The following is a 16,367-nucleotide window of genomic DNA, read 5'->3' as shown; positions in this document are numbered from 1 at the left end:
TTTTGAACCCGAGCAAGTCTGGAAAAAAGTCATGCAGACTGATTTAATACGGAGTGTGCATAATTTCTGCGTGTCCCATTTGTCTGATCCTTGTAGTGCAATGAGATGGTCCACAGAGCTCCTTCATCATTCAGTCAGGAATGACATGAACCCTCTGATCCTCTCTCGCCAGCCTTGTCATAAAGTTTATTTTGGTCTGTCTCTACAAACTTAATCTGATCATTAATTAATTGTTTGTCAGGGGTAAAGGTTAATCCTGTGGGAATCCAGTTCCACTCATTATTTACCAAAAGGGTGTCGAAGCTATAAATGAGATATTAAAATGAATCTTCAATGGGGTATGTTGATAATTAATTCCCTCACTGTCGACTAAAGCGTTGAATACCTAAACGGCATTGTGGTGTTTTCCTGTGGCCTCGCTCTTTGTGCGAAGTGGACAGCTATTAGAAAAACGGTGTCTGTTGGATACAGGAATGTTAAGGATGTGTTAAAGATGGATTAGCCATTAAAAAGTAAATGCAGTACACTAACATCAATGAGAGCATGCAATATAAATACTTTCTGTAGAGACCTGCAGCTGTGTTGATATTTTTGCAATGATGTTAGCGGATTAGTGCCAATCTAAATGAGACGAACATTTCAAAAGCTGCCTTCACGTAAGTGTGTTTGCAAACACGGCTGATGAGTCACTGCCCTTCATTCTGGCACCAGGTCCTCAACGTAGAAACCTGCTGATCAAAAGACTCTGTTGGCCTTTCAACCACTTGGATCCACACTGAAATACCTACGAAGCTGGATGTGCTAGGACATTTTGATCAGACATTTGTGGTCCCCAGTCGAGGAATCCTACTGACTTGGTGATCCTCGGCGGTTTAGTTTTTTTACAGACTACTGAGTGTAGAGATTTGAATAATCATAAGAGGATGAAATTAGGGGCGTTACCTAATTGTAACCAGATCCGCAGCAGACGGGGTTTGATTTTAGAGACTTCTCTCTTGGAGTAGATCGAGTTGGTGTAGAAAGCATGTCTAAAAAAAGATAAAGAGCAGTTTGCTCTGACACGGCGTTGAATGGGTGGTACAGTAGGCAGGTGACACCACGTTGTTCATATGTACACGTGACATCTATTGCTTCTATCCATCCGGGGAGAGGGATCCTCCTCTGTTGCTCTCCTGAAGGTTTCTTCCATTTCTTCCCCGTGTTTTCTTTTTTTTTTTGGAAATGGCTATTTCTTCACTGTAAAAGGGTGTGGTATGCACAGTTTCATATTTTTAACAATAGTGCCATTTGTTTCCATTCAAATAGTTTTCCACTCTATTGAGTGTGAAGCTTTATTTGATACGGTGGACATAAGGGGCTTCTCTAATCTAGTTGTATTGCTTTCTTTTTTAGGCAAAATATTTTTTTTGTATACTTGTTCCTTCTCATCTGTTCAGTGAGCATCTCCATCCTGCTGGTCACAGGTTTGATTGCACCCCGTCGGCCCAAGCAGGATACCACTCTAGATGAATCACTTCCAGGTCATATGGCTTGCACAGGTGCTGGATGATTATTATATGCACGTTCGTGCTTAAGTTACAGCAAGGAAGAGATGCGAAGAAGTCCTAATTTGGGGTAGATTCTTGTTGGTATTCTTTTAAAATGATCATCCTGGTGATCAATGTCTAATTGCAACAATACGTTCCCGTGTTTGTCAGCCAAACAAATAAAAGGGAGACGATACATCCATACTTTTGCATGTGCTCATGTGTTTGCTGCAATGTGACAACTCATCATAGGACACTTCCTGATTAGATTACTGTGTGAGCATGAACCGACAAGCTGTTTGATTGGTGAACTGCTTTGTGTCGTAAAACGGATGGAAAGTCCAGAGGCCGATTACAGCTCCCCGACTGTGGTTCTCCTGCTGAGGGATATTTTCTCATACAGTTCTTGTGTGTTTGTGTTCAGGGGGAGTGCCGTTATGAACAGGAGCTTCTGCCTTACCTCCACAAAGCGGAATGCTGTTGGCCATGTGAAGAGAAGTCAGAAGAAGCAGAAGGGGACAAATACCTGCACTAAGACTACCAAAAACAAAGCCCAAACCGCCTCCCACTACGTTGTCTGATGTGGAATACTCCGACGACAAAGGAGATTGGGAAATTACACGAGGACAGAAACACAGTTTCCACATTCACTGAGACAAAACAGAGACCTTTTTGTTGCACATGGTACTGAGACATCTTATGCTGACATCACAGATCACCCAGGACCTGAGGCAATTTGTCCTTTTCCCTCAAAAAATGACTGTCCCGAAGCCGACATGGATGATGACTGTGCCCATTATTAATGAGGATGTCATAAAGTCAGATGCCACAGTTGGTGAGGCTGTAAATTATGACACAACTTCACAGTTGATGACAAAGATTGATGAAGATGTTGAACTTCAGGCCATGTTTTACCTTCCTAAATGGGAACCAAGCATCTCCCCTTTCCTTTGCTAAACTCCCAGGAAGAGATCGGACTCTGAAGGCCATCCTGGCCAACGTGGCAGAGCTCCTGTCCCGATCTCCACCGTCACCGACTTTAGATTTAGTGGCTGACATGGCTGCTCCATCACTTCCTCCCTCTCCTCAGTGGCTTCATCCGTCATTCCAGGTCAGCTTTACCCTGGATGTGGACGACAATGACGATGAAGTGATGATGAGTGACGCTAACGATGCCCCCCTGAGGGCGGACTCAGACGAGCCTCCAGTTGATAAAGAGGACAGTAAGCTGTATCATGACCGGCAAAGTGTCAGCGTGGCGGCAAAACAGTCCAAGCTGGGATGAAGTTTTTGGGGAAGACAAAATGAATGATAATCAGGATGTAAGGCATAACAGCATGGAGACAGATGATGTGATTTACAAGGAGGAAGGGGTTGGTGATGAAGCTGAGAAGGGACAAGGAAATAAATATTGAGAACTGGTGACAAGACGGAGGAAAAACAGAGGGGGGGACGATGTGAGGAACGAGGAAATGCCAGACTTAACACATGGTGGTGGTGTGAAAGATGACCGGGACTTTCAGTGCAGAGCTCAGATGGACGAGAGCATGGATCTGTTTGGGATGACGAGGCCTTCCTGCAGATGACCATGCCCAGACATCTCCACTCCTGGCGCCAGGACATCGCCCACTGCTGACAGCACAAAAAAATATGTTTTTCACACACATTTACCGCAACAAACCCACGTAGCACTACCCTACCTAGATTAAACACTGATGATTTAGCACACACAAAGCACACAACTCCTCCGCATGTCGCAACTACCGCGACCCCCGCAGAGACAAAAACACATAGCAGCACCAAGTAAATCTGGACCAGACAATTCAATGACAGACAAGGTGATCACAGCTCAGTCATTTGACAGCTCCATGACTACTACTCTGTCAACTTTGACCTCGGTTATTCGCTGGAGGACTCTGACGAAGCGGTGGAAGAGGCTGTTCCTGCCGCGTGTATATTGACCTCTCCCCAGCCAAAAAAGCTGGCTGACTCTGCAGCGTCTTTGCCAGCCGTCTCCAACTTTTTCCACTCCCAATAGCAGCTTCCTGAGACAGAGAATGCCTCCACAGTCCATTGAATCCAAGATATCTACCAACAGACGTGCTTTCAGAGAACAGGAGCGAGAAACGTCTCTTCTAGCTTCACCTTTGGTGTCTACAGTTTTGTGCACTCCCATCTCCAATCACATCACCAGGAGTTAGGCGGATGCTTATGGCTGGCTTCACCAGGCCTCGCCCCACGGGGTCTTTGGTCCCTCTCTCTCCTCCTCATCCAGGTTTGTTTACCTTTCAAAAAATATGATTCTAACCTAAAATGTCTTTATACTAGTATCAGTTAGTATTATTTTTGCCCTGCTTTCGAGATTCTGAATGTTTCTGTCTGACCCATCTTTGTTCTTAGTGCAGAGCAACAGTGACAGTGAGGATGACGTCGTGGTTCATAAAAGACGACATCAGAACAAGGTCAAACCTTTGTCGTCCCCGGACGTGGTGAGCAAGGCCTGTCGATATTGGAGCTGCAAACTAATGTTTATTTTGATTGTGTTTCAGATATCATGATTGTTTTCTAGATTACTCATTTGGCTTAAAGGATATTGTGAAATATGATAATCATCAGAGCCCATGAGGATGTTTTCAAATGTGTCCTGCCCAACAGTCCAAATGTATCAGTTTACTATTGCAGAAGAAAATATTCACATTTAAGACTTCCTCTAATTGATAAACATTCTCTCCCTTTTTCTTTTCATAAGATTAATGAGATAAGATACAAAAACATGGTCACTTCAATTTGTATCTTAATACCATAATACAAATACCAATTAAATTAAAAAAACGCCATCCTGTGTGGTACAAAGCCAACGACTAATACAGGAGATATCTGATTCAGACGACTCCCTCTGTCCTTCCCCTCCAAGATACTTGTAGTTGTCATGGCAACGAGTCTGCAAGCAGTGAAGAAGCATTTGTAGCTCTCGAAATGTCAACATATCTTGATGAATAAATATGAAAATTGCGTACCGTGCGCTGTTTACAGGTACTGTGTATGTATGTGATATGTTTTGTCTCTGCTAGTCCAAGACGTCCAGTGACGTGGACTCCCCGTACCCAGTGAATGTGAAAAGGAGGCGTGCAGCTGCACTTAATACTGTAAGATTTATACTTCATCAGCAGTAAATAAATGCCACATGGTTCAACCTGCTCAGCACAGTAAATTTGTTTGGAATACTTTCACTTCCATGCATTATTTCCAATGATTTCCTAATGGTTGATAAAGCATTTAATGGACTCATTTGTTCTCCTCGTTGGTCTCCAGTCTGATGAAATGGAGGGTGAAGCTGCTTCTGAATGATGATTTCCAGAATGAGTCTCTGTTCACACGCAGAACCACAGCAGACGGAGCTGAGAGGAAGAACGTCCAACAAGACAAAGGCCAAGGTTTGTGTGGACCGATGTCTCTGCAGAACGCTGTGATCTGAATCTGAATTAAGCATTTATTTCTCATGTTTTCTTGTCACTGCATGCAGATGAATGGCACTTGTGTTGGTACAAACTCGGCTCCTCTGGTGGTTTGTAGTCATGACAAAAGGTCCTTTATCCAGCAACCCAGAAACAAATAGTTACTCGTACAGAAACTTGAATGTACTGTATATCATTTGAAGTGTGCAAATGTATTTTTGTAAATGTAAGAACCGTTCTCTTCCAGCTAATCTGTATAACCTGGAATAACTGATTTATTTTGGTCCACTGGCTGGGGGGAATCACAAAAACAAGTTATAAACACAACATTGACATTATCTCTTTTAAAGTTGCCGTTACAGAGCAACATAAGATTCATTTAAAGTTTAGTTAGTTGCCACCTGATTAATATAAGTCAAATATTCACCCTACACCAGCTCTGTTGTTGGTCTCCACAAACTCCAGAAGGAAATATCTGGTTATTTGGCTGTTAAAAGGTCTGCTATGAAATTATTACAATTATAACATATTTCAGACCAGTTTTTGCCCAATAATGACACCTTCCTCCCTCCATGAAAATGCCAAGTATATAAATATCACTCACAGACACATGTAGCATCCATCAACCCTGACATTCATTATCCATCGTTTCTTTCAAAGCACATCAAATGTCGAAAAGGGCGCCAGTTCCTGGATGAAGAAGCAGCGCTGTCGGAGGAGGAGGGGGCAGACGTGTCGTCTGATGAAGAGGATGGAGAAGAACAGAACCACTCCCTGGAAGGCTTTGTGGTCAACAACACACATCTTTCACAGGGACTGAATGGTACAACACTGTTTGTTCAAAGAAATGTGATTTTATGGCTGAACAAATTGAGCCATAACAGTAACACTATGTTTTGTTGGCAGACTCGGAGATGCATGGCGTTTACCTGAAGTCAGTGAAAAGCCCTGCAGTCCTGGGAAAGTTCAAAATGTCCTACAGAAATCATCACAACAATGAAATATTTTCTCAGGTATACCATCTATTATATTCTCGGCTTTTCTTTACTCAATGAAAATAAAAATGTGACTTTCAAAGAAACCAGATACAAAGCAATTAAGTCTAATTATTGACAGGTGCCTGAGATGGATGAAACGTATGCAGAGGACAGCTTTGTGGTGGGAAGTGAGGAGGAGGAGGTGGAGAGCGGCGAGGAGGACGCTGAAGACATTGAACTTATTCCTGAGGAATCATATGTGGAGGGACGGAGGCAGTATGCCACCAGACGGCGTGTATTCTTACACAAAGCAAGAGCGGGGGCCGGTGCCAAGATTACAGCTGGAGCTCCAGCAGAGCAGAAAGCCGGGGTGAATACCAAGCGCATCCGTGTCATACGCCATGATGACTCTAGTGAGGAGGAGACGGAGGAAGCCGGTAAGAAGAGATTGGTAAGAACAGAAGCGGATGTTGCCGTCCCTCTGTGGCCAAAGGTAGCACAGCCAGAGCCCAGCAGGGTACAGCGGGCACAGCAGGAACCCTCTTCCTCCTCGTCTTCAACCGTAGCATCCAAGGTCTCATTACTGAGCAAGGCACAGAGGTTATCAGTGAGGGAGGACCAGCAAAAGGAAAGGTAAAGACATTCTCATACAGTAGCACATAAACATTCATCAACCACTAGAACATTATTTTCTTTATCTTGCAGGTGTCGTCAAAGGTTAGAAAATCAGCATTTTCTCTCTGATGAGCTCGACTTTATAGAGCCAGAGAAACAACCCCAGGTACGAGCAAAGGTGGTACAAATACACACTCGCCCATGAGATCATACGGTGTGTGTTGGTAAACCAGGCACATGGTCACTAAAACATACAAAGAAGTTTTTGTTGTTTTTTGTAGGTCAAGGCACCTCTTGCCAGCTTCTCAGTTCCACAAACGTCCACTGCACAGGATCCATCAGTCGGTGAGCCCCCCGCACCGGTTTGCATTCTGATGGACAGTCGTTGCATCAGTAGTGGGGTGGAGCTGATGACCAGCCTCCGTCAGCGCCACGCAGCCACCGTCCACATCTGCTCACTGGACGGCAGCTACTTCATTGTCAGCAACCGCACGGCAGTGGAGAGGCACAGCCAATCGGACTTGGCTGCGATGCAGAACCGCAAGCGATTGGCTGAAAGAGTGAACAGCTTGCAGGGATTGTTTGAGCGCGTTTGTCTGATAGTGGAGAAGGACCGAATGAAGCCAGGTCAGTCGGACTGCTGAGTTGATGACTTAATATTCAGCAATATTTGGTTAAATATGGGTATTGTACTGTGTATTTTGATGACAGGACATTTTAGTAGTTTGAGCAACAATTTTGATTTACTTTGTGTTATCAACATCATTCAAGATTCAAGTCTTTATAATTGTCACAGGCGAGGCGTCACGTCCGTTTCAGCGAACACGTTACTATGACAGCACTTTGACAGCACTGGTGCGTATCGGGATACGCTTGCTGTGGAGTGATGGGCCTGAACAGAGTGCCGGCTTATTGGCCGACCTGGCACGGCTGGAGCAGCGTAAAGGGCAGGGCATCGCTGTGCCGTTGGAGGTCAAAGGGCAGCACAGTCAGCAGGCTCTGCAGTTCTACTTAAGCCTGCCCTCAGTCAGCTACATCCATGCCCTCAGCATGAGCCACAACTTCAGATCAATTGCCCAACTCATCAACAGGTAAAGGAAGCGTGTGCAATGTGGCAGAAGAACAGATACCTTCTTTCCCCTCTTGTTAACACAGTATAACTTCTCCTCCCGTCTTTTGTTCCTCCCACAGCTCCATTGAAGCCATACAAAAGGGAGGCTGCATGAGTCGGTCCAGAGCCGAGGACATCTACCGCTTCCTGTGCTACTCCTGCGACTCCTTCATGAACACATCAGAAGCAGGAAAAACCTAGCAGCATGAAGGAGAAACACTGTAGGAAATCTGAAATATACTACTGTTCCTTTATTTCCCTTCTCTCTGTTGATCTTACTTGTTTTCAGTCTCACCGGGGACCAAAGGATGACGGGTATTATAATACGTAGTGACTGATCTATCTGAAGTTTTATCTCAATGAAGTGCCTCAGTATAATCATTGAACCTTGAAAGGGAAACATCCACCTCAATGCATTTATAATACCATGGGTTTTCTGATATAAGACTTTTATGCTACATTTGTAAAATAATTTGGGTGAAGTGTATCCCTTTAGACTCATGGGCAAAAACTAATCCAGTGCAATACTGAACTCAATCAATATTTGATTGATACTTTAACTTATTCTTTTTGCCAAATCATGTTTACGTTTGTTTACAATGCTACTCTAAAATAATTTAATATGGTATCAAGTTTCTTGAATAAACATGGCTATTTTTATACATTAGTGTTTGTGTACAGTAAGTAGAACCTGTGATACGCATGTACCACCACTAGAGGTCAGTCTTTCATTTCTTTAACAAGACATCTCTGGATTTCTTACCGGACTCACTTAATAGATCGATCCATTCTCATAACATTGTGGCAATAGTTGAACTGCACCAAGAACTGTATTTCAGAAAACAATGTGATTTTTATTTCACCATTCTCTCAGAGTACTACATAGCGTGCTTGCTGCTTTGGTGCAAGATAGTGTATATAAAACAAGCACAGAACATGAAGGCACATTAGACAGTTAAATCAGCCCTTTACAAAGATGACATGCATGACCCACCAGTACAGTCAGACAATTCTAGACAGAACTAAAACCGTGAAAGAAAGAATAAATGGTAATTAAAGAAAGGATGATATAAAAACAAAACCCAAATTCACAGTATGTACTATGTCATTGGGCAACCCCAAAGCCGTTTCAGACCAGTCAAACATCTGCCACTCTTTAAAAAGAAAAAACGGCAGACATGAAAATGTGTGGAAGGAAAATTAGCTCCAGCAATGTTGATACTTGTGTCCACTAAGAGTAGGTTTACAAAAGGCATTCTTTAGGTGCATGGACGCAATTCGATTTGTTATTTACTTTTCAAACCTGGAAAAGGTATAACATCTGTGAACTCGGGCAGCTGTTAATTGAGTAACGTAGAGGTCAAATTACTCAAGGTCACTGCGGGTCCACTTGTCTTAGAATGACTATCCTGGGTAATGAGGGAAGCAGATGTGTCCCATCTTTATTTGGTTTGTCAAAGATTACCGAGTCAAGAAGTAGAGACAATGAGAACGGTTTGCAAAATAGGTTGGTTCAAACTTTGGTGCCAACATTACAAATATCCATCTTAAAAACTCGCAACCAGCAGCTACAAAATGGTAAATCTGCAGCTGAAAGCGTTAACATTGCCAGACCAATTACTTCTTCTGCCTCTAGGTGGCGCAGGCCAGTGTGTACGGAACTGTTGTGACGGAGGCTGTGGACCCTGACATGTGCAAACAAGACACACAAAATTTAAAAGCCTACTTTTAACCATCATTGCTCGACACTGTACCAGAATATTGCACTACTTGGAAATAGAACATTTAAAAATCTATTGCAAAGGGAAAACTGATGGCCAAAAATAGTTTCTAACCGTACATGTACTCATCATACCATAAGGTGCTTTCTTTGGCCACTGTACGATGTCCACAACAAAAATTAAAATCAGCATAATGGCTTTGGACAATTATCATATAGTTACATATTTTATCACACATTCTTATGCATCTGAACCATGTTTGTCATAATTCAAATGGCAAAACGGAACAGATATTTCCACCAATTAAAAATGTTAAAAAGCATCCAGACCGTGGCTCAAATTCATATGACTTCTCATAGGAAAGTTTAACTACATATGCAATCATAATAAAAAAAGAAATGACTAGATATTGGTAAAACGCTGTCTTTGTCAACATTATAAAAAGATGCTGCGTTCACACTATATGGAAGTAAATAGTTAGGGGGGCACTTGACCTGGAAACCATGAAAATCTTTTAATTGAATGTTAAAAATCACATTCATTTTACCGATTGAAATTTGTCAAATGTAACAGTAAAAAATGCATTCATGTTCACAAACATGCTAAACTTCGTAGACTTTTTGGTAATCAATAACTATCAGTGAATAATCTACTAAATTTAGGCAGGTCTTATAGTGGAGAACAGTGGTTAACATCCTCTGACCTGAACAACATTAAAGACAAAGTGTACAAAAACCATGGACTATTAACCATACCATATTTACAAGTGCAACCTTTATCTTAAAATATATATTATTTAAATAATGCACACGGGTCACTTGGCTGAAGCTCCATGGGCGTACCTTGGGTCAGTCTACCTTTCTCATAATGGACACCAGTTAGCAGATCATAGACCTGTATTAAGCTGCAACTTTCATCTAGATAAATGCTAAATAGATTTGCTGATGACTGTAGTAATTCTCTGTGCAGCACAATGGCTCACATGCTTGTTGGCTGCGTCTGTGGTTGCAGCTGGCCGGACTGCACCTCAGAGTCCTGAATGCTACACTCTTCTCCCTCACGCATGTACAATAAAAATAGAGTCACAGTAGCAAATGTGGTAGCATTCACTGGAAACGCACGGAGCAACGTGGATGTGAGTCCACGTGTGAACACCCTCCACCCCTCTTTCTTTAAGCTCTGTCTGACACAGTCCATGATGCCACTGTACTGGTGGACACCGCCCACCCCGTCCGCCTGAAGGCGCGACTTGATCACATCCACGGGATAGGTGGAGATCCAGGAAGCGATGCCAGACATTCCACCAGCAAACAACAGCTTGGGGATCATGTAAGGATCATCCGGCTCACAGCCAAGGTAGCGTGTCCACATGTCATAAGCGAGAAAGTACACACCGAAACCAGGAGTCTCACGCAGCAAGGTGGTCACCATGCCGCGATTGATACCTCGGATTCCCTCCTTGTTGTAGATTCTCACCAGACAGTCCAGGGAGTTCTTATACAGCTTCCTCTTAGACTTCTTCTCTCCAGTCCCTTGCAACTGCATGCGTGTCTTCGCCAGCTCCATTGGGCAGCAAATGACACATTGGATGGTTCCTGCAGAGGCTCCAGCCAGGAACTGGTTGAGAGGTGTGTCGCGGCCAAGCTTGCGCATGGCGTTGCCCTGGACACCAAAAACTATGGCATTGATGAAGGTCAGGCCCATCATTGGAGAGCCAATGCCTTTATACAGACCGAGCATCTACAGACACAAAGACAGATTACTGGGACCAATGAGGGACGCATCAGAATCTCTACAGAACCCTGCAGGTAGGAACATTTTATAATCATTTCTGCACCCAATTCTAATTAATTTAGCTTGTACGTATTTATAACATATTGTAGCAAACCAGATTAATTAAAGTTGTATTTTAATGTTGACGTGTCCTCAAAGAATTGATTCATTCTTAAATTAATTCCATTTTGTACTCATCATTTCGATGCTAGATTTAAGGAGAGTTTTTTTTTTTACTCTTGACAGCCAGCTTCAGCTGCTAGGTCCACACATACAACTGTGTGATACGCGGCAAAATAAATAAAAGGTCAACAGGTCATTGTTTTAGTTTTGTAAATGAATGTCCACATAGATGAATGTGAGGGAACAACTTACAATTTTCATATTTTAATGTAGTAGAAATACAATCCAAAGCCTCCATGTGAGACCAAGCCTACACCACTTAACTCAAATGGCATGAGGTGCAAAGCTTTATTTAGCCCATGCTGAAAAAAGGTCCTCAGTGACCCTGGCTAACAGACTCCCCCCCACCCCCTCTCAGCCTGTATACCCCATGTTGGGAACATGCTGGCTGATCATGGGCTGATGCACGTTTAGAGGTGGGACTGTAACTGGATACTTTAATTAGAGCAGTGACTATTCTCAATCTTGGCATAGTAGAGAGCACATGGTGAAAGACATACCCATCATTTAAACAGCCATGACATGTTTAAGTGCAACCTATAAAAAAATATATAAATATATATAAATAAACTAGTACAACATTAAGAGACATTTACAACAAACTTACCGACTCCTGCCGAATAATTGACTGGAAGCAGTGATATGTCCCACGGTACAGAGGTCTGTCCACATTTTGAACTTGAAGCCTCACCTGTGGAAGCACAACTTTCAGGTTAGAGTCATACGATAGAGTAATCAGGCCAACAACAGGGCCACAACACTACAAACCACATATTGTAACACAGATCTAACAGGAAACAAGCAGGCAGAGCTTTGAAATAGTTCTTTGAGGGTAAAAAAATATGTTAAAAGGATGCGACATAAGGGGGAAGAAAAATTAACCGAGGATGAAGTTGTATGAGAAACCAAAATAGCTTCTGTGCTTTTTATATATTTCTATAGCGCAAGACAAGACAGTGGGTGAAATAAATTTTAAAAAGACCTCGACCATACTTACTAGGTCATATTTCCATCGAGAGGTTGTTTATTTCTCTCTCATCTACAACACAGTGACACTGTTGCTGTTAAGACTCCCCAAGACACACGCTCAGGGAGAAATGACATTGAAAGCAAGGTATAAAAGAGCTACAACCAAACCATTGACCATCTCTGTATGCCTCCCAAGTGGATGCTACTATTTCAAACAATTGTGTGCTATATTTAAGCATACCTTGCATTTTTAAACAGATATGAATGACTTATGACAACAAATTATTATATTAAGTTAGTTTTACAGAAATTATGTCAGAAAACCACACCAATAAGTACTGCAGAAAGAATTCTACAAACTATAGTGATTACAATACTTCATGTGACTATGCGGTTAATTTAAAACAATGACTGTACCAGATAAGAGACCACCAGAGTTATTCAGCAAAATGCCAGTAACTGAAGCAAAGGTCCCCAAATAGCCTCTGATAAATGACAACTTTATTTTGATCTGAAGGGAAATTAGTTGAGATGTTGTTCTGAACTTCGATGTAACCTGAAGTTCAGAAAAACACTTTACAGTATACATAAAACTTGGTCGTTGACAAATAAAACACAATCTTCATGAGTTAAAACAAAAAACAAATAGTAATAGCTCTACAGTCAACTGATCTTGCGCAAGTATCTCAGTCTATTGTAGGATGACCAACTTCAGATTATCTGGGTTCAAATTCAGAGTGGTGTGACTTACAACACTAACAACTGAATCATGACATTGCCTAACATGAGCAAATAGTAAAACATATGGAACAGACACCCACCTTCACAGTGTCAAATGGATGCCCAACCAAAACGCCAGCTGCACCTGAAAAACAAGAGGACGTTTTAAAAATCATATTGGAAAATACCAATTAGAAAACAAGTGATTAGAAAACCGCTTATACTCTTGTGGCTCATATCTCAAATGCAAACAGTCCAGGCCCGAGACTGAGCAGAGTAATCAGCTAGCCACTACATTGTACTTGTGTCGAAAGCTTGACAGTGCTGTCCTTGACTTCAATGAGCAAAACATCCATTATACAACAGTAACTTCTGACCATGTCATATCAGGACATATTAGCCAAGAGGTATTCAATCATCAGAGGTATCTAATCCTCAAATGCAACATACATTAATGTTACACCATATGCACACATCATTAATGGTATTAATGCTGAATACAAACAGTAAGATACAAAAGGCTTTTTAAAAACTAAATTAGGTATGGGGACAGTTTATCACATATTAAAAATGTACTGGTTTTGAGTTTCCTGATACAGTTGTTGCACACACTTGTTATAACGGTGTGACCAGCTTGCATTGGGACAGACCTACAGGACAGAACATGTCTGAATCAGTGAATGAATAACACAACAGTCTGTAGTAGTGAGAGGGTAAATCTAAATTAGCTTTAGGGGAAGACATCTGACTAAGGAGCACAAATATGGCTTTATTTTAGAGTCCTAGTATCTCTACATAAATGAACTGGCCTTGGTGGAAAGACAAAACAACTGACAAGATTCCCAGGGCATCATGTAGTGGAAACACTGGCTGCCAGATACCGCCATTAAAACAGTCATTAACTCAGTCAACCTACGGTCGAGAGGGTAAGTCCTCTTCCGAGGTACGGGAATGCAGAATGGTCTGACATCTGATGAGTAATAAGCAAGATAAAAGCTGAAGCCATGCCCCTAACGCACGCACACAGTTAGCTAAACAAAACAATGTGACGCGTGCACAAGTAACGCACACAAAACCAGCTCTTTCAAGAATGTCAACACCACTCCCTCCCTGTATGTCATTTCATAACTTAACACCCGGGGGGGGTAGTACATACCACTTTAGAAGTTTGAGTCTCTTCACTGTAAGTTTTGTGTGTTGTTTCTCGGACGTGGCAGCTGGGGGACAAACCCCCTTTACCAGTCTGAGCTCCACGCGCTCATTGACTAGAAAAACGCTGGCTAATGCTAATTAGCTCCAGCTTGTTAGCTCAAAAAGCTAACATCAATACCGGCTCGGTACTCACCTCCTAAGCAGCCCGCAGCGAAGTCCAATGCCATTCCCTCAAAAAATATCACGGTTGAAACGTGTCAAGCTAGCGTGGTGGCTGACAGACGAAGTTCACACGGTATTTAGAGGGAACTGTGTTATATATCTCCCGGGAAGACGTCTGTGCTTCGTTAATTACAAACTCAGACAAGCTGGTGAGCGACCTCCTCCGCTGGGTTTCAAGGCTTGAATCACGATACACGCGCGCAGACTCGGAGCCTGGTTGGAACTGTGACGTGGTGTATTTCGCCGATGTCTCCGCGCACACACTCACTATGTTTAAGTGCTTTACTGACAGAAACTTTCTATATCTGTAGCGCGGTGGGAGGAGGAAGAGGAGGCACTGGCTCAAAGAAGAAAAGAAGAAACGTGTTTGCAGGTTTCTTTTTTTTTTTAAGGAAACCCAATCGGATTACTTGGAAGTAGACAACTCCCCCTCGCCGGGTTTGTCCGCCCCTCGCGCCCATTGGCTGCTGTCGGGTTGAGCTGCAGAGGCGTGTTTGAAGCCCTCAAAATCAACAGTGTTATCGTGGTGGTCGTCATCAGCATGGAAGAGTGTCCAACTTTAACGATGGGGGAGCTATGTTTAGTACACTCACTGAACTTCATTCAGCTCTGTAGCGCCCTGCAAGTACTGCAAAGTACGTACAGTATACTTACGCAAGTACTGTTTATTTATGAAGTTTGCAGATCCAGAATATTAATGTAAACTATTTAATCAACACATAAATGATGATGTAATGTATAGATCAAGATACCACACTAATTAGAACCCAATAAAAATGGGCCATTCTGCACAATGAGTACTATTACTTTTGGCACTTGAAGTATATTTTGATGCTGATACCTTGCGCTTGTACTGAAGTAAGATTTTGAATGCACGACTAAGTATTTGACTAAAGTTTTTTACCCTGTGGTATTACTACGACTAAGGCAACATATCATACTACTTCTTCCATCACTGAGCATAGAATCTATGGGCCCACGAAATATAAGATAATCCAATCAAAAAGGGATTATCGGCTCGTCAAAGCGAGTAATCTCAGCACTCCAGCAACCCTGAAAGCTCCAGCCACAACAAAATGTGTTCAGGAATATTTCTCAGCATCTCTATAAACGATGGCATCGAAGTCCTGATGGCCATCCCGCCAAGTATAACATCTTCCTCTTAGGCCTGACTGGAAGAGTTGCACAAAATGTGCAGCAGAAGCCCGGAAACCAAAGTACCATGGCCCCATCTACTGCCCACTTACCACGGCCCAGAAAGGATTTATGGGGCTCTAAAAGCTTCTGGCTCCTGACAGATGAACCCCTCTTTGCCACCTTTCTAATTATTCGAATCATCTTCCAACAGCGGTTAGCCCTGGGACAGATTCAACCAGCTAAACCAAACACAACTTACCTGTACATTACATTAAAAAATAGATGCCAATATAAAGTACAGCTTGCACAATTGGAAGCAAATTGTTAGGTCTCTGGCCTGGAACATTTGTTTCTAGTGTAATTTCAAACATATTCAAATGTCTCCTAGAGTGGGAAGTGGTGCAACATGTTTAAAGCTCATCTCCAGATGGACTGGTTTGTAGAGTGCATAACAAAGCTTTGTATTAATGTATCGCAAACAATATTATCTGATAGACTCTCAAAGGGCCTGACGCTCAGCCTTCCCAGTGAACATGTCTTCTCCATGTATAAAAAACAGTGAGGTGCCTTCATAAACACTCAACTTACCTAAAGCTTTATGTTCTCTTCCGTATTTATGACTTTGGATGAGTCACAATTTCGTCTTACCTCTCATAGTTTGACAGGGGGACACATGAAAAAAAACAATACTGAAGTTTTTAAATAATGCCATTATGAAGGATTTCTCTATTTCAATATGTATGTATAAAGTATGTATTTAAGACGGCTAATATATGGTTGTCTACATAACATATCCTTGGGCTGCA

At 42.3% G+C, this 16,367-nt stretch overlaps 2 protein-coding genes across 4 annotated transcripts in view; one reads left to right on the top strand and one right to left on the bottom strand.

Moving 5' to 3' along the window:
- Positions 1-8,344, top strand: part of fancm (FA complementation group M) — a 37,461-nt gene extending 29,117 nt beyond the window's left edge. The window contains 24 exon segments of the mRNA XM_034563260.1: positions 1,951-2,001; positions 2,003-2,080; positions 2,082-2,153; positions 2,155-2,199; positions 2,201-2,320; positions 2,322-2,462; positions 2,464-2,790; positions 2,792-3,197; positions 3,200-3,309; positions 3,311-3,389; positions 3,392-3,546; positions 3,548-3,682; positions 3,684-3,801; positions 3,927-4,015; positions 4,598-4,672; positions 4,839-4,871; positions 4,873-4,954; positions 5,637-5,804; positions 5,888-5,994; positions 6,098-6,591; positions 6,664-6,739; positions 6,855-7,200; positions 7,370-7,664; positions 7,765-8,344. Coding sequence (XP_034419151.1) covers positions 1,951-2,001; positions 2,003-2,080; positions 2,082-2,153; positions 2,155-2,199; positions 2,201-2,320; positions 2,322-2,462; positions 2,464-2,790; positions 2,792-3,197; positions 3,200-3,309; positions 3,311-3,389; positions 3,392-3,546; positions 3,548-3,682; positions 3,684-3,801; positions 3,927-4,015; positions 4,598-4,672; positions 4,839-4,871; positions 4,873-4,954; positions 5,637-5,804; positions 5,888-5,994; positions 6,098-6,591; positions 6,664-6,739; positions 6,855-7,200; positions 7,370-7,664; positions 7,765-7,885 — 3,723 coding nt within the window. The 3' untranslated portion in view covers positions 7,886-8,344.
- Positions 8,345-8,525: 181 nt separating this feature from the next.
- Positions 8,526-14,798, bottom strand: LOC117751404 (mitochondrial basic amino acids transporter). 3 transcript variants are annotated; one of them, XM_034563258.1, is made up of 5 exons: positions 14,396-14,798; positions 13,152-13,195; positions 12,359-12,400; positions 11,969-12,052; positions 8,526-11,145 (listed from the first exon to the last, which is right to left on the bottom strand). In XM_034563258.1, exon 5 carries the CDS (start codon positions 11,143-11,145, stop codon positions 10,384-10,386), a length of 762 nt encoding a protein of 253 aa, XP_034419149.1. In that variant the 5' UTR covers positions 11,969-12,052; positions 12,359-12,400; positions 13,152-13,195; positions 14,396-14,798; the 3' UTR covers positions 8,526-10,383. The 3 variants fall into 3 exon arrangements, with proteins under 3 accessions (XP_034419149.1, XP_034419146.1, XP_034419148.1); XM_034563255.1 differs by lacking the exon at positions 12,359-12,400 and having other exon boundaries at positions 8,527-11,145; XM_034563257.1 differs by lacking the exons at positions 13,152-13,195; positions 14,396-14,798 and having other exon boundaries at positions 8,527-11,145; positions 12,359-13,142.
- Positions 14,799-16,367: the final 1,569 nt, after the last annotated feature.

Source organism: Cyclopterus lumpus, chromosome 22 (assembly GCF_009769545.1).
Source record: "Cyclopterus lumpus isolate fCycLum1 chromosome 22, fCycLum1.pri, whole genome shotgun sequence".
In the NCBI taxonomy this organism is placed as follows: Eukaryota; Metazoa; Chordata; class Actinopteri; order Perciformes; family Cyclopteridae; genus Cyclopterus; species Cyclopterus lumpus.
The sequence above is the reverse complement of the archived record's forward strand: the minus strand, read 5'-3'. Positions and strand labels throughout refer to the sequence as shown.